Here is a 22615-nt window from a genome sequence, read left to right as displayed (position 1 = left end):
CTCAGAGTCTACAAGGAAGAAACAAAGTCCTCATGGGCAGGGCCTTCTCTCCTGTACTCGGTTTTTCCCTTGTTGACTATGAGTCCTCGTAGGCAGGGCTTTCTCTCCTGTACTCGGTTTTTCCCTTGTTGACTATGAGTCCTCGTAGGCAGGGCTTTCTCTCCTGTACTCGGTTTTTTCCCTGGTTGACTGAGTCCTCGTGGGCAGGGCCTTCTCTCCTGTACTCGGTTTTCCCTTGTAGACTATGAGTCCTTGTGGGCAGGGCCTTCTCTCCTGTACTGTCTCAGAGTCTACAAGGAAGAAACAAAGTCCTCATGGGCAGGGTCTTCTCTCCTGTACTCGGTTTTTCCCTTGTTGACTATGAGTCCTCGTAGGCAGGGCTTTCTCTCCTGTACTCGGTTTTTCCCTTGTTGACTATGAGTCCTCGTAGGCAGGGCTTTCTCTCCTGTACTCGGTTTTTCCCTGGTTGACTGAGTCCTCGTGGGCAGGGCCTTCTCTCCTGTACTCTGTTTCTCCCTTGTAGACTATGAGTCCTTGTGGGCAGGGCCTTCTCTCCTGTACTGTCTCAGAGTCTACAAGGAAGAAACAAAGTCCTCATGGGCAGGGCCTTCTCTCCTGTACTCGGTTTTTCCCTTGTTGACTATGAGTCCTCGTGGGCAGGGCCTTCTCTCCTGTACTCGGGTTTTTCCCTTGTTGACTATGAGTCCTCGTGGGCAGGGCCTTCTCTCCTGTACTCGGTTTTTCCCTTGTTGACTATGAGTCCTCGTGGGTAGGGCCTTCTCTCCTGTACTCGGTTTTTCCCTTGTTGACTATGAGTCCTCGTGGGCAGGGCCTTCTCTCCTGTACTTTCCCTGTCATTTTTTTCCCCTTCTGTACCAGTCTTTGGTACATGATTACTTAATTTGGATTTATTCATTCAAGTTATGTACTAAGCCTCTCTGTATACCAGACCCTGGAAGCTTATGACGCTATATAAGAATGATCTCAAGTAGCATACGATATGATTAATCACTATGTATACCACTAGCATGCAGGATCATGCACACAGATGATTTGTAGGATACAGTACATGAACACGAGGAACAAACATATCTGTTGTTGTATTTGGTATTAATGCCTAGAAGTTATTTCTAGTTTTTTTATCATTGCTTTGATATGGAAATGTTTTGCCTTCAACCCCCACAGGGGCAGGTCTAGTAACTTCGCCACAGTAATGAGAACAAAGCCTCTCCCCATCTGACCATGTCACTTGTCCCATACACACTTATGCGATTGCCTCGTTAACTGCTCTTATACTATGTAATAAAGGCTTAGGAAAAGTTATGTCACAATTTACTTTATTTGGTGTTTTCAGACCACAACCGTGGGCCTTCCAAGCAGCTGGTCGCAATATTTACCTATTAAAACAATTCACCATAGCGCTTCCGGAGAGGCTACCGGTAATGCTAGCCCCTGCTAATGCCATGGTACTGGCTGTTTCACTAAGGTTATCCCGGATGGTGCCGATTCTATCCATGTGACTTCCGCTGGCACTCAAGCTGCCGGTCATTCCTCCAACGCTTCCTTCTCCAATACTGGGGTTGTGGCGAGCTTCTGCTACAGATGTGGCATCTATAACAAAACACAAACAAAAAGTTGGGGTAATATAAAGAATGGCGCAGGGCATGTAAAATAACGTAGACAGGTAGTTCATAAAAGGGTGTGTATGGCTACACTCACGCTGCCATTTTTGCGTAGTAAAAAAAAAAAAAAAAAGCCCAAACCCTGGTGGAAACCATCAGGAAGGAGGCAAACGGATCTAGGATTTAAGGCGCTTTCTTGGAACATATGTACACTCAGTGTGAAAGAAGCATAAAATGGTACAAATAATGACAAGGTCCGGGTGTATGAAGATCATCAGTCCAATTTGGCATGTCTAATGAACGGCAACGCTGGTCTCTGCCAAAACACACTCCGGGCAGGAAGTTACAAGGAGGACTTAAGTGAGTTATTTTCCCCAGACTCTGCTTGTACATATGTGAAAACAGGATGAAAATTTGATGAATGTTCTGTGAACTTTTACAGCCCTTTCAGGAAATAAAATATACGGCATATGAAAAATACACTGTGGAACCTGACAGCGCTGTACCGCCTTGTAGTGTGGGCCGCCAGCGTCGGGGTGATCATCATGTATATACAGATCTGCCGCTCTGAATGCTATAGTCAATACATGTTGGCAAAGTAACAGTGTGATAGTAGATATCTGTTATATAGTGAGGGCTGCTGTAGACCGCGCACTTTGTATACATGCGAGTGGCTCTCATAGCTGACAGCAATATATAACCTCTCTATAAGATATACAGTGTGATGTGACACATTTCGGAGCTCGCACTTCCCATACGCCATATAAATGGCATGACGTCAGATCTCGGAGAATCGGGGATTTCCACAACAGAGATATGTAAACCGTGTAAAAATATTTGGCGCGTAAATCAGTCGCCTTAAATCCAGGTTTAACCCTTTAATGACACAACTAATTTTGGCCTTAGGAGCCAGTAAATAGCAGCAGCTTTAGTGTTCCAGCTTTTAATCTTTTCGTCCGGCTCGTAGAACGGGTTCTAGCTTTTATAGGAACCAGTTTCGGCTACATAGAATGCATTGAATGACTTATTCACTTTTACTGGAGGACAATGGAAAGAAAAGCAACTTCACGATTGCTTTTTAAGTGTTCACTAGGTGGTATAAAAAGTGCGTTAAACCTTATTCTACCAGTTACTGCGATTACGACAAATCCACATTTACAGATGGGTTTTTTTTCGTTGACAAAGCTGTAGGGGTTTTTTTTTTGCTGGACTTGTAGTTTTACGCGTACCTTTTTCAGGTATATGGGAACAGAAAAAAATGGCTACTTTGGCATTTTCCTTTTTTTTAATGGAATTTACTGTGCTGGATTAATGTAGTTTTTAGAAATCCACAGTCAGCAATAACTGCAGCATCTGTGGGGTTAAAAGGCATAGAGGAGAGATTAATGAATACTCTGCTTCTCACTCCTTATCTAGGATAAAAAAGCCCTCATATGTGACAATCATAGAGCAAATATGATGGGGGTAGAGGGTGAGAGGTGCTTTTGGGTGAACATGAAGAAAAGTCCTTGGCACCTCCCTGGGACAGGCAGAAGAATCAGATCTTCTCTGCTCCCTGCTCTGCTCCCAGCAATGCATACATACTCTAATGAAAGCTGTTAATTAGAGTATTCCCAGCCCCACTTCAAACAGCTGTAGCTTTAGTTCCATCAGTGCTACAAGCATGCTTTTCGTATCATTTTAAAACTTGGCTCTAAAGTGACATGGTGACAGGACTACAGCTGTTTGAAGTAGAGCAAGCTCTGTATGCCCCAAACTGTAATCCCCCTTTCCTGGAGAACAAAGATCGTACTAATTTGTATTGGTGGGGTTTAAACTGCGAACAGTCGCAACTCAAGCAATAAAAAAAATTTCCTCAAAACATAAATCAATCTGCCTCAGGATCAGCCCAGCACTACTGAAGATCTGATGTCTTAGAGCCGAGCTCTGCTTACACCCCAGTATACATATATCCCGCACTAGGGAGGGCTGTCTTACAAAATGAACAATGGGTGTAAAAATGTGACTGTTCTCTGCTGTTACAGAGTGTCCTTGGAAAAATCTGACAGAACATATTTGCTATCTTGGCCGGGAGATTCTTGGCTTGCTCTGGTCAGGAAATATTCTTCCGACACGAAGAGCGGTTTGGATCTTAATCTTTCCTTATATGGGAGGAGATAACTACAGCTGTGTAACCGCAACACTCATCAGTAGGGGGCAGCACTGTACTTTTATTCTCAGACTCCTGCTGAACTGCTTCTGCAGCACGGGGTTAATATTAATTTTAGTGGTTTGAGATTGCTAACCAGTATTCAAATACATGTGGGCCATTTTCTACCAACAAGTGCCACAACCAGCAGGTAATAAATTAACGCGGTGTGGTTCTGCGGAGGGCAGTGCAGTCACCGAATATACAACCGAATTATTATAATGTGCAGAGAAAGGTTTTTTTTTAGAGGGAAGCAAAGACAGAAAAGATTTTATATGCCAGAAGCCGGTCGGCCACAAATGTGTAGGCGTCCACTGGTGACAAGACTAAGGGTGCGATTACATGGGACGAACGGTTGGGCAACAGTTGTCTGCCAAGTCACCCCAGCAATAACAGTTTGGCGCTTTTACACAAGAATGAGCATCGTTGACTTAACACAAGCGTAGCCAGACGAGGATCTTCCAGCCGGTCCGCCTCCATTCACAGTAAGTAGGCAGTCGTTCATAAGTGACCGAATGCCTGCTTACATAGAACACTGTGTGGTTCAGTTTTCTGCATGCATTTACATTGAACGATAATCGTTCCATGTAAAAGCACCTTAAAAAATCTGCCTCCAGCCCCGTCTGACTGAAGTTTACCATTAAAAACTTTAAAATGCCAAGTTACCCGCCAAGTTATCTATATAGTAGTCGGCTGAGTTCTCCCAACTTTCTTCCCCATGTTTAGCTTGTACACAGGGAAAGCTCCCGGCGTACACACCAAATGTGTCCATAGGGGTCCATTAGTCAGACGGGAGCCCCGAAGAATGTCCTTTTGGCCTCCATCCAAGTCTGCATGTGTCATAATGCAAATAAATCAAGGAATGACATAGTATAGGTCAGAGGTCTTAAACAGTGTGGAAACTGCCTTACCCATCTGTGAGGAACAAGCATAATGAAGGCCTCACCTGCTGCGGTGTTCCCTCCACCAACATTGATATCATTCTCATCATCAAATTCAATCCGGACGCCTTTCCCGTTGCCTGCTGACACCCCACAACCTCCGCTTCGGCACAAGGATATTGGGACTACCCCGTAGACGTACGCCAACATAATAGGAACGCCAATGCCTGCAAAACAACATTACCACTAACATTACTGGGGTTCTTGACATGCATACGACAAAGGTTTAGAGAAAGTCTTAAAACTATGGTGCCCATTAGGAATCACTTTAAAGGGTATCTAAATGGTTATTTAACATGTCATAGTGACAAGTCAGACATTTTGATCCGAGAACCCCACAACTACTAGAACGAACAGGCAGAAGTGCTTGTCCGAGTGCTGGGCCTGTTCGGCTCACTTTATGGGCTCCATACAAAGTCTATAGAATTCATCCACCATCTGCAACGACAGCCAAATGGGCACAGGACTCAAGACCAATGATCGTGTGGGGTCTCAGGACCCACAATCCCACCCATCAAAACATCTGACATGTCACTAAAACATGTAAAAAAAGTTTTAAAAGTTTAGTTGTACTTTAACCAGTTATTGGGCAATTACGATGTAAGCAGTTGTCTTACACAACTCTATTACATGATACGAAGTTGTATGTAAATTGTAGCAAAAATTGCAATTTCACTGTAACATGTGAACTGGTTTTGATACAAACAAGCATCCCTCACCTACGGTTACAGCAGCGACTACCGGGGATACGATGACAGACAAGGTGACGCCGCCTGCTATCGCCAGGTTTCTCTTGTGCTTTGAAATGTCTTTACCTTCATAGCGATTGTGAATCTGAGGAAAATATAGATGTGTTAATTAACACAGTAGAACCATTTGCAAGGCTGCACAAGTCATTACATTCTGTTCGATGTCTTGTACGATAATGTGATAGAAAGAAAAAAAAAAGTCCATTTTAAACAATTTTACAGAAAACAACAAAATTGAATCCAGGGACATTTCCAGAAAGATGGCTCCACCGGCCACTACTGCTCCAACACGAAGATGAAGCGATACAGACGCCAAGTACCCAACGCAGCAACCCTTACATCTGAGAATCTTCCTTAATAGGAAACAATGGCGTAGAGATGCGGTGTGGCTCCTGCATGTATTATGTGGCCAACAGAGACACGACCACCTCTATGAACAGTGCCGCCATGTACTATATACGGTAGTATAACAGCATACGTGCAATTATGTGCAAACACACAGGGCAAAATTTACTTAGACGGGCAGTTAAAAACAGTGATTCAAGTCCAAAGTGTCCTGATGTGAACTGCGCCAAATTACGAGACGCATGTGTGGCCATAGAGTTTGCGTCAGGATGTACAGCAGGAAACGGTTTTAAAAATGGCGAGCATAATCAGTGTGGAAGAAACTTCACCTGTATACAGGTTTCCGCCAAGAAAAATTATAAGTATACCCAGATGAGACCAACATACGTCTTAGAGGATCTATCATGACCAGCTCCTTCTACAAAACTAACATGGGGGAGTTGCTGTATCGGGGATCTCAGAGCCCCACTATCTTCTCAGTTGCTAGTACGTGGCACATTGTGGAGATCTAATTGGTCTAGGGATTCTTTCAGGCAATGCTCCCTGGGAGAAAGTATGCAGATTAGCTCTCCACCGAATGATTAATAAATGTGTATTCTGGTTTGTGGAGGAAATTACAAGTTTTCATCTATCCACTGGACGGGTGAAAACTAACAGATCGTAGAGGTGGGGGTCTAACCTGTAGGATCCCAAAAACAGGAGACCCGTGTCCCCCCTTCAATTTCACACGGTAGGATTTTTTTTCCCCTATTCCCCAAAATAGCTGCAAATAGACCGCTGGTCGCACATGCGATATGGCCAAGCGCTATGCTAGGCCATTTTTGGAAACCCCATTGAAATTCAGTGCTGCCACTCAATTCATTTTGATGGAACTGATGGAAACAGCCAAGCACAAAGTTTATCAGTTTTTCCATTGAAATGCATGGAGCCGCTGCAACGCATGTGCGACCAACGGCCCCTTCACAGCTACATCAGAGAATAGGGAGAAGCATTTCTGTTGTGTGAAATAGGTGTATTCCCATTGGTCAGACCCCTAACGATTAGTTTTCACCCATCCAGTAAATGGGTGAAAATTTGCAGTTTCCTCCACAAAACCGAATACCCCTTTAAGTTGCAATGGAAATCTCAGTAACAATATAAGCAGTAAAATAATCCTAGAACAGGACCTACCTTCCTTCCTACATATACAGGTATACCGATAATCATTGCAGGGATGGCAATGCCGGCTATCAGAGCTATGCCTACAGGTGCCCCAACAAGGGTGCCCAGCTGCCAAAGGATTTTCTTCTTTCTGCTCCAAGGCTTCTTTCCCCAAAATGTACATCCGGAAGGACTGTAAGGAACAAAGGATACTATGAGTATACTGACAGAGGCCTCAAGTACACAGAAAACAAGAGGATCATTCTGCCCGCTGGCGTATTTCCAGTCACTGCAGATAAATGTGCAGATAGAAAGCAGAGATTCTGTAAAGTCCACATCCAAAACCGGCAGCGGATGGACTGCGGGATTCACAGCGAGCAGGGGAGGCGATGAAAGGACAAGATAAGTCATAAGAGCAACCAGTGATATACACTCAAGTCCGAGTACGGAATTAGGTCTCTAAAGAACCGCGCAGCCAGACCATTCCCCTCCCCTCTGGTCCTGCCGCCCCATTTATTGTACAAGTGACCTCTCAGCCAATCGCTGCATTCAGTAGCAATCTTGCCATCAATGGCGCAGACCACTGAAGCCTGCGATTGGCGGAGCGGTCACAAGTCTAATAATTAATACATGACAGCTGCGGATGCGTTGGCATCGCTGGACCGCTGACCGTTGAGAATAGCTTATTTCTTACTGTAATCCATTCCCTGCCTGTAAAATGTCTTTGTTCTTTACTTCCGGAAAACCCCTTTAAGAAACCTGCGGCCGAACATATTGTAGATGAAAGCATCTGGTGGCTTTTGGCACTTCCCTGTACTCGGATACAGTAACAAAAGTTACAGGTTCTAAAATAGTCGTTGTGCTGGTCTTTTTCTATTTAACCTGCTCTATTCTGGGCAGCGAGAGCCGTGATGGTTTTTTAGGACGCAGCAGGAACAATGCCATAAACATGAGCCGACCGGCAATAAATGGCAGCATTCACTACGTGGGGTAAAAATAGTTCACCGGATAGATGAAAAAAAGTTACATTTTGAACAAAAATAAAAAAGTAAAACTGTCCACGAAAACTTAAATCGCATTCTCCATGTCATACACATTCCTGTTTTCTATTTTTTTTGTTACTTTCCAGTAAAAGGAATGGCAATATTTCCCACTTCACATCTACAGAGGATAGAGCCGAGGGGTCGGGTGTCCGCTGCTCTAGAAGTCTGTATATAGTTGTAGGACACCCGCAGGCATCTATAAGCAAAACCATGTAAATCAGCCCCTGCCGGCTCCCCGATGCTGCTGGGAACAGGTTCTCTCTGCATGTCTCAGTTTAGCAGTACAAGTTCTTCTAATGTAAAATACACAAAAATATACAAATGATCCTGCAGAAACTTCTCTAAGTCTGGGGACCGGGCTGAGTAAGATGGGAGTGCCCCAGAGTACCCGGAACAGGTGAGATTGCCAAATGTCCTGACTTTCTTCCATCAGTGATGGATTAGCTGAAGAACGCTCTTAGGCTGTGAGCACACGCCATATTTTGCTGTGCATCAAATCCGCAGCAAATAGGGGTCTCATTCATGTGAATGTGAATCCACTAGTGACCCAGTCATGTGAATGGGGATAGACTAAAGAGCCGATTCACCACCACCAGTATGTGCGAAAAAAGTAGTGACGTCACTTCTTGTCTCTGGTTTGTGTTGGGTTAACCCAGGGGTGCACAACTTTTTCTGGTCGAAGGCCACATTGCCACAGTGAACCACTTCCCAGGGCTGCAAGGTTATTCCCACCTGAGACATGTATGGTATTATTCCAAGTATATGCCGCAGTAAATAAAGTTCCACTTCCGGGACTCCCACGTGTTGGGAGAATGGGGTTCATCACCTTCCCCCCAATTAGCAGTCCAGAGAGGAGGTGACAATGCATACGTGTCTCCATTGTAAATTATGGATGTCCTATAAACTACAATGTAAAGAGCTGCCTGCATATACAATGCCTTTACCTCTCAAACTCATTTCTGGAGTGCCAAAGGGATCAAGACACTTTATTCTACTAATCTATATGGGACCCAGACATGATTACACAGGGCACCCATAGTACTTGTCCTAATATATAGGGACCCAGACATGACTACACAGTGCACCCATAGTACTTGTCCTAATATATAGGGACCCAGACATGACTACACAGGGCACCCTTAGTACCTGTCCTAATATATAGGGACCCAGACATGGCTACACAGTGCACCCTTAGTACTTGTCCTAATATATAGGGACCCAGACATGGCTACACAGTGCACCCATAGTACGTGTCCTAATATATAGTGGACCCAAACATGGCTACACAGTGCACCCTTAGTACGTGTCCTAATATATAGGGACCCAGACATGGCTACACAGTGCACCCTTAGTACCTGTCCTAATATATAGGGACCCAGACATGGCTACATAGTGCACCCTTAGTACTTGTCCTAATATATAGGGACCCAGACATGGCTACACAGTGCACCCTTAGTACTTGTCCTAATATATAGGGACCCAGACATGGCTACACAGTGCACCCTTAGTACCTGTCCTAATATATAGGGACCCAGACATGGCTACATAGTACACCCTTAGTACTTGTCCTAATATATAGGGACCCAGACATGGCTACACAGTGCACCCTTAGTACTTGTCCTAATATATAGGGACCCAGACATGGCTACACAGTGCACCCTTAGTACTTGTCCCAATAAATAGGGCACCCAGACATGATTACACAGTGCATCCTTAGTACATACCCGTTCCCGTTTCCCTGCTTTGTGCCGCCACTCTTCACTCGACATGGAAACTACATGTGAGCCGCCGCACAGATATTTCGGTCCCCAGATGATCGGGGGTGCAAAGAATGGCACTGCGGGCCGCATGTTGTACACTTCTGGGTTAACCACACAGATTAGCCTCAATAAATGGTTAACCACAGACAGATCCACAGCAGCAGTTCCACAAAACCAGGGCAGACATTAAAGGGGCTTTCCAGGGAGAATACTATTGATGACCTATCCTTAGAATAGGTCATCAATAGTTGATCAGCTGGGGTCCATTGCTCGGGACCACGACCGATCAGCTGAGAGGTCGCATGCTGTCAGCGCCGCAAATACACAGAGGTCAGAGCTGAAGCAGCGGAAGTCTTTGCTCCAACCACTGTGTAGTGGCCGGTGCTTGTAACTGTGCCTGAGGTTACTATAAGGAGGCTGACGGGGAGGCTTCCGCTCCAACCTCTGTGTTATTGCAGCGCTGACAGCATGCGCCCACTCAGCTGATCGGTCGGGGTCCCGAGCGATGGACCCCAGCTGATCAACTATTGATGACCAATCCTGAGGATAGCTCATCAATAGTATTTCACTGGTAACCCCCTTTAAAGCGTAAAGGGTCGCAGTATTCAAGTAAAATCTGTGTCCGATTTCTCCTACGTGGATTCTATCATGCACACGGATGTTCCACGGCTCTATTCAACTTCCGGGTTCATGATAGATTTCTGTTCCAGGACTGCAGAGTGCAGGCGGCATATTAACTGCGCGTACAAGTCTCGTCTTACACTCATGTGGCCCTAATCACAATGTTTGAACATGTCTGTGGCCAAGCCTGCAATTGTGAACTGCTGAAGCATATCGTCCCGAGCGCTGGCGGTCACATCAAATGCCATTCAGGCCTCTACAGCGAAGAAACCCGGTACTCAACATTTCCTAAACCGATGCTGAAGTAAGGTGCAACTTTATATGCAACCCCCCCCCCCTCCACCCCTTTAATAATTACACGGTGCGTTGTCAATGGCGCAGTGCTGCATGTACGGTGAAAAGTTGACGCTTCGTCACTCAGTGGCAGCGACAGGAGGCATGGTGCAGCCAAGTACTTACCTGAGATAATGCAAATCTGAGATCTCCTTCATGCAGAGCCAGCAGAACTCGCAGCCGCAGACGGCGCACGTCATATGGTTGCAGCTCCCATCGTTCATCTTTATAATATATGCAGCACATCTCGGGCAAGGTTTGATATCATCAGCTAGTGAGGGAAACAGAACAAAGCCCTATTAGTAAGAGGGATTGGGGGTGGGGGCATTTATAGTAACCTCCATGCTGGCGCTACGGTTATGTCTTGTGGTCGCTAATAGCTTATTAACACCAGAAACCTGCAAGTTGTAAACCTGTACTTCAAGAATCCCCTGATCACCCGCCACGATGCCAACTCTGCACTCTACCATATTGGCATAAACACAATTTACCCAAGGACAGATTTCCTGCAGATTCTAGGAAATTGGAACAGTGCGTCACGGTAGCTGAACTACTGAGTGCAAAGAATGGGGCTAAAGAAGTGAGCGTGATTCACAGAACTGGGAGCTGAACCTATGAAGAGGCCGCACTGGAGAACAGGGGCGAGTATGAAGAATGGCAGTAATGGAGTCAGCAGAGCCAGAGCTGTAACGTTATGCAGCTGTCCCCGCTGATGTGAGGGCAGGACAGCGCCGCCTCTTCACCTATAATTAAAGGAGTTATCTGATTTATTGCTGCAACAGCTCCAAAAGTCTTAAGATAACAGAGCAGTACTTGCCCCTCTTCTGCAGCAGGCGTCCAGCACCGTTGCCCCGCCATCCTCGCAGTGACCGTTGTGGAAGATGTCGACGGAAGTCACCTGACCACTGCAGCCAATCAGAGGATGCAGCGTCACCATCTGTTCTCCTGGCATCAGAGCTCTCATCCTGGATGCCATGACGCCAGGAGTTCAGAATGGAAACACTGCAGCCTGACTCAGCAGCGGCAAGGTGACTTCCACCAGTAGAGCGGCGGGGCTACGGCGCTGGGTCCCCAAGGTAGAGGAGAGGTAAGTACTGCTCTGTTATTTTCAGATAGTCGGAGTTATTGCAGCAGTGTTATCCAGTAACCGGTCAGCCCCTTTAAGAGCTCCAGAGTAACCCCACCACTAGGAGTGTTTTGTAGCCCACTGCTACAGTCCCGGTACTTGGAGAGAAGCAGACAGTCCTGATATGTCCTCTACAGGATAACTGCTTCAGTCCATATACCAGTAGTAGGTCCGTGTGAACAGGCGATGCCAAGCACCACCCTGGCGTGAAAAAAAAGCAAAACCCTTCATCAGACAGTGATGTTCCAGCGCATCAGACAGACGCCTGGTGAATAATAGAGGGGTGTTATTCTAGCCTACATCATTGAATACTGGCGATTGTTTTACAGAAGAGCGCTGGCACTCTGGGCTTCATGCCAGCGGGATGTGTAATAAGGAGGCATCCTCACACTGCCAGGCCCCGATGTGCTCCGCTCATGAGATAATCACTTAGTACAGTGATAAGATGCCTCACTAACAGTCACAATACATCTACAGACATGACAAGGTACCTGCGGCTCCGGACTCCTGGCTGTAACTGATGGATGACGAGCGGATGGTCCTTAGGCGCAAGCTTTGAGCCCGCTCTTGTCGTGCAGCGTCGCAGGTCTGGTTGGGATGCCATATCTGTTTACAGTGGTAACAGAACTCCGTTCCACACCCGTCACGGCCGCAGGTTAACTTTGGGCAGCTGGCACAACCAAAAGCGATGACGGCATAGCTAGAAGACAGAAAAGGGACAGTTTTGAAGACAAAGCAAAAAATAAAGCGGACCCGTCTCTCATAAATCCCTGTACGCCCCATAAGACAATCCTGCAGCAGTTTTTCTTACAGCTCTGCCTTGTGATGTCCCTCTTGGAAATCATGAATAAGTTGCCCACCATTCCCCAGTTGTGCTGTTCTTTAACCCCTAAAGGAGCTTTTTTGTTTTTTTTTCCATTTTCGTTTGTCCTCCTTTTAAAAAATCGTAGCTCCTTTATTTATCCACCAACATCGCTGTATGAAGGCTTGTTTTTAGCGGGACGAGTTGTAGTTTTCAATGGTGCATATAATGTACTGAAAAACGTTAAAAAATTTTAAAAATGGAAAGACATGCTGCAGTTTCTACCATGCGCAAACTGCAACAAAAACGACATAACTTTATTCTATGGGCCAGTACGATTACTACGATACCAAACTTGTATTTTTTTTTGCTGAATTACTTGCATTTTTTTTTAAAGATAAATAATTTTTTAAAATCATTTTCCGTCTCCTTTTTCTGCGCACAATAACTTATTTTAGCGTCGACATAGTTGTGCGAGGGCATATTTTATGCGGTACATCCCGTAGTTTCCATTGTTGCCATTTTTGAATAAATACGACTTTTTGATCCTTTTTATTACATTTTTTCCTTGGAAACAGGGCGCCAAAAAATGTGCATTTCTGGTGAGTTATTTTTTCGGATGATGTTTAACATGTGGGGAAAATAATGCATTACTTTGATAGATCAAATTTTTACAGATGCAGCGATACCAAATATGTATTTTTGTTTTATTATTTCGATTCTTTTATTGTAAATATGGCAAAAGGGTTTGTTTTTTTAACTTCTATTCCTTTTTTTAACGTTAATAATTAGTAAAACTTTATTATTCTTGTTTTTACATTTTTTTTTAGTCCTCCTAGGGGACCACAACATGCAATGCTTTGATCGCTCCTGCAGTATGATGTAATTCCGTAGCATTACATCATACTGCAAACTGACAGGCAGTCTATCAGGTGACCCCATGGGAATGGTTTGATAGACAGACTGCTAAGACAGCCCTGGGGCCTTTTAGAAGGCCCCCGGTTGCCATGACACCCACACTGCTCTCTGCGATCTCAGCGTAGGGGGGCCGTATGGGACCCCTATACATCGTTCGGGGGATTTAAATGCCACTGTCAGAATTCACAGCAGCATGCAAAGGGTTAACAGCCCCCGATCGGCCCCATGGCTCGTCGGGGCTGTTGCCCATGGGTGTCAGCTGTAAGAAACAGCTGACACCCGGGATGTATGGAGGGAGATAGTCTTGCAATCCCCCTCTATACACGTCTGCAGCTGCAGGACATAAAAGCACTATGGGGCCGTCACTAAGGAGTTAAGATGGCCAAGAAACGATGCTCCAGATATGCAATTCATGGGGAATACAGGGTTTTACTACAACAGACCCGTCAGATGAGAAGAGGGCTTCTCTTGTGTTTACAGCCGATACTGGGATATTTGTAAGAAAAGTCGGTTTCCACAAATTCTTAGAGATATTCAATCTCTATACTTCAAAGTGGAGGTTATAAAAAAGGGAGGGGGAAAGAAAAGGACTTTCAAAAGGGTGACAAAACGTGTCACCAGTTGTAGAAATGCTTGCAAAATTCTATTTTCATGACTTTGGGCCATAACTCAAGTACTGAAGATTCTGCCCCATCCCCAACATGACAAAACCGTGCAGAGAGCAACGCCTGTTTGCACACGCTCTCCTGTGGGGTATTAGAAGGGAATGGCACCAGTTCTTCACTCTTAGGCTGGGGCCACACACTGACTTTTGGAGGCAACCCAAAGCCTTTAACCCCTTGAGTAGCGGGTTTCCTACCACCCTGTCAGACCCACCAGGACAAGTTTTTTAAAATGGTCTAATCATTGAATTTCAACTAGTTTTGCAGTTGCGTCTCAAGAGCCATAACTTTTTCATTTTTCCATTGACATGGCCATATGAGGGCTTGTTTTTTGCGGGACAAGTTGTGATTTTTTAAACAGGGGGGAGGAAAAAAAGAAATGGGGAAAAAAGAAAAAAAGGGGCCATGTCATTAAGGGGTTAAATAATGTATTAACTTCCTTCTCTGGGTCATTACGACGCATGGATACCACATGTGTGATATTTTTGATTTTTTACAAAGTAAAGGGAGACAAGTTTTTTTTTGTTTTTTTTATTATTATTTTTTTTTTTAATTTAAAAATAATTCTTTTTTTTTTGTCCCTTTAGGGGACTTCCACAGGGACCCATCAGGACCCCTGATCACATTCCGGGGGTCCGATGGTGACAGCCCTTTACATGCTGCAGTGACAACCCTTTACATGCTGCAGTCACATAGACTGCAGCATGTAAAGGGTTAACACAGCAGAGATCGGAGGTTTTCTCTGATCTCTGCTGTAAGAGCTAGTACCTAGCTGTCCTCTGACAGCTAACAACCAGCTCTCCCTGCCACAGAGACCATCGGCTTGCTTCTTACAAGCCGATGGTCTCTATGGCAACTTGTAAACAAAGCAGGACATTGCCGGGCAATATCTTCTGCTGGTTTTTCAAAGCCCTTGCTTTGTTCTCTGTGGGTCTGTGCAGGCAGAGCACACTGTCACAGCTTGTGGCATTGTGCTCTGCAGCTCCCATAGTGATACATAGCCCGGAAATCTTCCAGGCTATGTTGCTATGAGCAGTGGAGCTCGTCCCCGGAAATTTTCCGGGCGTGCCACTCAAGGGGTTAAGGGATTCTGTTATCAGGTTCATGCTGCCCAACTGGCAACACAAACCCAGAGGGGGTATACCCGTTACCCCTCTGGGTGTTTTATTCTGAAATGCTGTAGCATTTCAGAATAAAAGCTGATCTCCGAGTCACCGAGGTGGGCTGCAGTGGCCTTCTTTTGTGTATAGGGAGTGAGCTGTCAATCAGCATGCAGGGAGAGGTATGTGTGGCCCACCCCGTGACTTGGAGATCAGCTCAGACTCAAAGTGCGTTTATTCTGAAATGCAGCAGCGCTTCAGAATAAAGCGGGTAACCGCTATCCCTGTCCTGGGTTCTTGGAGCCAGAAGTTCGGGCAGCATGAACCTAATGACAGAATCCCCTTTAAAACAAGGAAGTTGCATTCCAGTCTTCCGCCATTTCTTTCCTCTACCACATGGAAGGACTAACTACATTGTGACCAGCTCCAAGCTGTGGGGTCTTCAGTCCGGCACCGAGGGAGCTCTGGTTCTAGATGAAAAGCTGAAACCTAAATGTCAACGTACTGACTAACTCCGGCGCTCAGACCCCCAGTATACCCCCAGGCATTACAGGCTTCTTCACACGCTCAGATCTGTGGCACTCTGACTTGCAGATGGCAACAGTTGCCAAAGTGTCGGAGAATTTGCAAACAAGACTCAAGTCTTGCAGCTACTTGTGGCCAGCTGCCATGTTGTACACTAAAACACCTCTGCATCCACACAAGCGCTGTACAGGAGGCACGCCTGCTAGATGTAGCGCCGCTGGTCCTGATGCATACAAGGACCAGGAGACAGGTGGGGGTCCCAGCATGCCGTTTCCTCCGCTACCATCATCAGGAGGCGTAGGGGCTGCAGATGGAGCTTTGAATAAGATGACCGTGGGACGGTAGGAGCTCTGGATGTGATCATGCTGTGAAGGGGGCTAAGTATTCGTATACAAGGTAGTAGCACCGCATCTGTATACTGCTGGAGGGGAGGAGAGGGGGCTCCGTATCCGTATACTAGTCAGCAGCACCGCACCTGTATACTGCTGGAGGGGAGGAAACCAACTGCGGATTCCGTAGCAAATATCCAGCTGTGAGCAGCAGTCCTAAGCTACCTTGGGAAGAGAGCAGAGATGGATGATCTGTGCAGGTGACACTTCAGGAGGCATTCTGGAGGATATATGTAATGTGTACTGGAAGATGAGGACACTGGATATACTATAGGAGGGAGTATTAGACTGGAAATGCACAGACGGCTGGCCTCATGTACTGGGTCATGCCCACCACCTATGCCAGCGGTACCACGATTTACTAGCAGAATAATACAGCCACCGGCCACCATAGATGAGAGCGGTCTGGCTGCATACAACTAGCCAGACCAAGCGCTTCCAAGCCTTAGGATGCATTCACGCCGGCGTAGTGCAGGTGTTGGCTACGTAAAAATGTTGTGTGTATACGTAATTCTGTGCATGTTTGCACAATGCAGTTATGTGCGCCATATACCTAATACAGTATTTAAGCGTGTAAATATTGCCAAAGATGGTACGTGCCGCAGTTTGTATTTTTTTATATTTTTCCACAGCCTAAATATGAACGAGCCCATTGAAATCAATGGGTTCTATTCACAGAAATCCCTTGTATTTATTATGACGGGGCGACAACAATAACCATGGCAGAAGAAAAGTGATGAGCAGAACCAACAGCAAGAGCCCAGGGCTGTCCAGAAAGTGTCAGCTCTCCGCAACAGAACTGTAAACAGTCAAGTTCAAAGTTACCACCAGCTAGAGAAGCAGAGCGGGCCGGCGCTGCACCCCACCAGTCCTCTCAGCCAGATCATTAAGAAATGGATTTAAATTTGGCAACCAAAAATTTGATTTGGCTCCAAACTTTTTCGGCCAAGAAGCCAACGGAGCTGAGGTCATAAGTTGTTTCTTGGGCCTGTAGTTTTCTGCCAAGCCCCAGCCGTGTCTAGCGCTTGAGGTCACTTCTATTCCGGTCTCACGTTTCAGATGTCCTTTGTATGACGGTTTATTACTCTTACTGCGGCACTTCCTTCATAAGCCCAGTAATTACTTCCATCATATTAAATTTCATGGACTGTAAGAAGTGCAGGGATGTCGGCGGACCCCCAAGAAGTTCCTTCTCCTCATCATCAAACCGCTGCACCCAACAACTTCTCATTTCCACTCAAAAAGCCATGGGCTAATCATCCTCCTTTCCAAAGAGCCCCAGTGACCAACGTGTCCCGCTACGCCATTACACTACTGCGAAAGAGGATTTACTGAAACAGACTTGTCCGGAGAACGGATGGATCTTCTTTATGACTGTCGGAAAGTTCAGCACAGAACTGCCACAAAATGCCAACGGAATAGTAGAGCCGAGTCGGGGGCTTTCTTCACATCCGCATTGAGGTTCCATCTTGCTTGTACATTATGGGAGCAGAACAGGGGAATCCACTGTCCAAACGGACCCATGATGGAATCAAAAGGCACTGACCAGACCCAAATGACTATCATGGGGTCCGTTCGGTTTCCATTCAGCCGTCTTGGCAAATTACTGGATAAAAAAAGTTCTTTCAACAGGACTTCATCATTTCATGCCGGATCTCTGTGATGGATCCCCGAACGCAGATAGACTCAGATTACACCATGTTTTGTTGCAGAGATCTAGTGAGCACGGCACTGAAAGCCCCCCAAACTGCACCCGAGTTCACTGGCTGTGGACATCTACAGTAATTTCCACTACAACATAGGTGGAGGAGGTTTAGAGAAACTCATCCATGGGTAGAAAAAAAAAGAGCAAACGCACTTTTCGGATTTTCAAATCTGTAGCATGTTCATGAATATGTTAAAAAGTTATGATTTTTGTGCATTTAATATATATGGGTGAAATCCATGATGAATCCGCAACAAACTGCAAAATAAAAACAAAAAACCCCAAAACTCACCTTCCAGCCGGCGTCTGTGTCTCTGGTGCGATGGTCTCCCCGTCAGTGCGGCAAGCCGCTTGATAATTCTCCCCGCTGTCCTCTCCCTGCTTGGCTTTGAATTCCCCCATCGTCAGCGCTGTGTAAGTAAGCACTGTGATTGGATCGAGCGCCAGCCAATCACAGTCGGCGCTCAATAAACCAATCACATTGGTTACTTACACAGCGCTGGCGGCGGGGGAATTCAAAGCTGAGCAGGGAGAGGACAGCGGGGAGAATTATCAAGCAGCTTGCAGCACCGCCGGGGAGACCATCGCACCAGAGACAGACGCCGGCGGGAGGCGAGTATTGCAGTTTTTTTTTTCTGTTACCTCACTCAAGTATAAGCCGAGGGGGGCGTTTTCAGCATTAAAAAAAGTGCTGAAAAACTCGGCTTATACGTGAGTATATACAGTAGATTAGATATCCAGCTCCATCTCTAGATACACACACATACATATATCTCAGAAAGATGGAGCAGGCCACGATTTTTTTCTCTTGCAACATAGCAACAGTGAAAACATTACTATTGTGAAGGAAACCATTGAAAAGCATGGGTTTCACAAACATGCGTTTTGCAGTGCTGTTGCATCGCTGGAAAATCTTGCGATTTTGTAGCCCATGTGAAAATGGCTTTAGGCTAAATTCACACGGACGAGCGCGATATCAAGCTATGAAATGCAAACTGATACTGGGCTCGGGAACGTGCTATGTCCCCGCGGATGCGATACGGTGGAGGGGAGGAGAGATGGGGAGCGGAGAAAATTGCTCATGTACTGTATATGACCACATTCAGAAGAATGGGGTTCATATTCGTGCAAGATTTCTGCGCCGCACAGGCAAAAATCTCACGGATTATCTCGGCCGTGTAAAAGCAGCCTGGAAGAGTAACTGCGCTTTTTACAAACATGCGACATGTTAAAAGTTTCAACAAGTGGGAATCCAACTGCTTGATGAAAACAAGGGGGCTGCAGCACTGCACACACCGCTGGATTCTCTCTGCAGCTGAAGACAGACGCACAAAAGGTCTATAAAAGTATCTCTGTGCAACCATCATCAGATGCCAAGAGGAGCCGGCAAGCAATATGAATCGCTAAAAGGGCACAACGCTCAGGTGATCGGCAGGGGTCTCAGCGGTGGAACTAAAACTTTTGATATGTCGCTCCAACATGACAAAGTTTTGTAAAAAGTGAAATGACTCTTTAAGGGTGAATGCCCATGGACTGATTTCTATCGCATTTCCTGCCATGGAAATCCGCAGGTATTAGGTTCTGTTGAGCCTAATAGCTTTCTGCCTGCCAATGCTCCCAAGCAGAATTCTACCATGGACTTCCACAGCGGGAAGTAAATTGTGGCATGTTCTATTTGCTGCAGATTTACGCCAGGGGAGGTCTCCATTAACCCTTTCCAATCCAATTTGTATCCTGGTTTTCCTAGGGGGCTTGCTCTCTTTCTGCCGTTATACAACAGCGCTATATGCTGGCTAAAGCCAGTACTGCATGAGGTGACACGTTGGATAGGCTACAACAGCAGAGAGGCTGGCAATATACAGTAAGAGAACCCTGACGGACGTCTTCCAACATCGGAGCTGTACAGCCTTAAATCATAGTGTCTTTAGACATCACACAGTGGATTGGAAAGGGTTAATATAGCATTAATGGAGAGTGCGTAAATCCGTGATCACCAGCAGGCACTCGCTCGTGGGCATGAGCCCTTAATTTATTAATGCAAAGAAGTTATCCCCCATCAACAGGATAGGAGACAACTTGCTGATTGGTAGTGGTCCGATGGAAGGGCCCCCCCAACCGTGAGGAAGGGGTTAAGAGCATCCCTAAAATGAATTAAGTGGTAGTCAGGTATGCGTACTACAGCTCCATTCATTTTAATACGACTGCTGGCAATAGCCGATCACTTTGCAGGAAGCCATCTCTAGCAGTCCCTTTGAACTGAATGGAGACGTGGTTCGCATGTGTGACACGGTGGGAGGCTCCGCAGTCAGACCCCCAAACAACAAGTTAAGACCCTTTTCTACAGAGCAATTATCGTTAAAAAAAAAACCAATTGTTAGACTGTGCGAATCTGAATGAGAATCCTTCAGTGTAAACACCGCCAACAACTGAATGAGAATTCATTCTCTTAGCATTTGTAGTTCATTCTATGCGGACATAAAAACCAGCGTTCGGTCATCGGCAAGTCGTTCCGTGTAAACAGTGATTGTTCAGTCGCTCCCCTTCGCCTGAAAGCCTGACGATCGAGTGAACAAGCAAAACAATGGCAACAATTATCTGCCAGTGTAAACTGACTGCATTTTAAAGAAATCGGCCGTCAGTCATCGCTTGCTCAAACAATTTCTTGCTCCGTCACAAAGGACCCTTATTTCCCATCCTGTAGATAGGAGACTTTTTTTTCCATTGGACAAGCCCTTTAACCCCTTAAGGACATGGTCCTTTAAAAAGGTGATTCTTTAAAACTTTCATCAGTCCATTCACCAGAAGTCGTCACATGACCACATATAATAGTGAGGGATCTATAATGAAGAGGTCTTATAAAGTGATACTGATGGTTCAGATATTGATCGGATTGACTCATCTAGTAAATACCGTGTACATACAGGATATAGACAATATCCAGCAAGCCAGGTCTTGGAGTCAGCTAGGAACTTTTAAATGTTGATCCAGGGATTATTCTGACTGCCATTATGGAATCGGGAAGGAATTCCCCCCTCCCCAAATCGGGTTAATTGGCTTCCCACCTTATAAGGGATTTTTTTGCCTTCCTCTGGATCAACAAAAGGGAAGAGAACAGTCTGAACTGGATGGACATTGTCACTACGTTACATGCACAATCCTTACCCACAATCCGGAGCTGGACACCATCTACAATCTGGATCCGCGACCAGCCACCTCCTGAGCATAAACTCCTCGTATTTCTCCATCAATACATCATCGTTAAGTATCAAACGGATATCATAAGGGTTAAAGCGTTCCGAGCACTCCGGACAGCTGATATTGACCCTGCTCTCCGAGATCTCTATCCTCAGGTACTGACGTAAGCAGTCGGCGCACGAGCGATGGTGACAGGTCATAATTTCCGGAAAGCGGTCCTTGGAGTGCCGTAAAAGGCACAGGGGGCACTCCATATAGTCCCCGCTCGGCTTACTAACGCATGCATTGTCCGAGGAGTTCACTGAGGCAGAGAAGATGGAATTTTTATCAGTGCACATCTCCGAATGAATACTTTCAATGCTAGCAATCCCATCGACCCCGCCGGTCAGATCCCTCGATTTCCGTTTTGGGTCTTTTTTCTTTCGGAAGATGGACCCCCATGGCATTCTCCTTTTCTTTGGTGCCTTTTTGACTGGAGGAAGGCTAACTGAGGAAGTAGACGACTGCAGGTCCCGATCTGAACCCATCTGTCGATGCAAACTCATTTCTACTAAGCCACAGATGATTCATTCAGCATGTGTGCCCGGCGCGGGTCATAGTTCCAAGCCGTATCAGAAGTCCTGGGCAGACAGCATCCAGCTTGCCAGGCAATTCTAGTTCTCCGATTTCAGATGAAAAGTCTTCAGTCGTAGGGAGGGCCTCTCCAAGTTCGTCTGTGGATTAAAAGAAGGAAAAAAAAGTTAACTCAACTCAAAAAATACTGAGTGACGTTTTCGGAGTGCGATGAATCGTCTCATAAATCTGAAATGAAAAAGGAACTAAAGAATCTAAATGGATGAAGGCCAGGACTGCAGCGGGGAAGAACTACTGGATAACACTTCCTGGTAGTGCTCCCCGGCCAGAGGATGAGGTCACCAACGCAGAGGCCAAATGATTTCCTCCAAGCAAAACAAACTTTCCCATAGATTACAAGTCGACCATAAAATCACTTTCTGCCTCGTTTTAAGGCCTACTTCTTGTAGTTAATTGTACATAAATCCACTTGGTTTTGCTACAAGCATTACATTTAGTATTTGGGTGAGATTTACTGACAACTGGGGCGCTGAAACAAGCAACTACGTGACTGCGGGCCAAGAGTTTAAAAAATGTAGGTGACATTCATAGTCTAATGGCAGAGAGAAAAGTCACTAAAATAGCTTTTTACATGTTTCAGGACGTACTAAACCTTAAAGGGGTTGTCGAATTGTAAATTATCGATAGCCTATCCTCCGGAAAAGTCATCAATAGTGGATTGGTGAAGCGTCCATCAGCAGAGATCCCCATCAATCAGCTGTTTCCTGGGCTGATGTGCTCATGCACAGAGCTGATTTTTGCAAAAAGCCAACAGCTCCGTTCTCTCTACAGTGGCCAGCCATTATATTACAGGCAAAAAAGGCAAAGCTAAGTGCTAC

The 22615-nt window shown here is 45.8% G+C and overlaps 1 protein-coding gene across 3 annotated transcripts in view; it reads right to left on the bottom strand.

Annotated features, from left to right (window-relative positions):
- Positions 1 to 22615, bottom strand: part of RNF19A (ring finger protein 19A, RBR E3 ubiquitin protein ligase) — a 94257-nt gene that overhangs the window by 5544 nt on the left and 66098 nt on the right. For all 3 annotated transcript variants that reach the window (XM_066578384.1, XM_066578385.1, XM_066578386.1), the window contains exons 2-8: positions 21132 to 21877; positions 12360 to 12568; positions 10869 to 11013; positions 7016 to 7178; positions 5471 to 5585; positions 4757 to 4918; positions 1398 to 1611 (exon numbers count right to left, since the gene is read on the bottom strand). In XM_066578384.1, the coding sequence (XP_066434481.1) occupies positions 1398 to 1611; positions 4757 to 4918; positions 5471 to 5585; positions 7016 to 7178; positions 10869 to 11013; positions 12360 to 12568; positions 21132 to 21709 (1586 nt within the window). In that variant the 5' untranslated portion in view covers positions 21710 to 21877. The remainder of the gene's footprint in view (positions 1 to 1397; positions 1612 to 4756; positions 4919 to 5470; positions 5586 to 7015; positions 7179 to 10868; positions 11014 to 12359; positions 12569 to 21131; positions 21878 to 22615) is intronic.

This window comes from Eleutherodactylus coqui, chromosome 9, assembly GCF_035609145.1.
Source record: "Eleutherodactylus coqui strain aEleCoq1 chromosome 9, aEleCoq1.hap1, whole genome shotgun sequence".
In the NCBI taxonomy this organism is placed as follows: Eukaryota; Metazoa; Chordata; class Amphibia; order Anura; family Eleutherodactylidae; genus Eleutherodactylus; species Eleutherodactylus coqui.
Note: the sequence above shows the minus strand (reverse complement) of the source record. Positions and strands in the feature narration are given on the sequence as shown.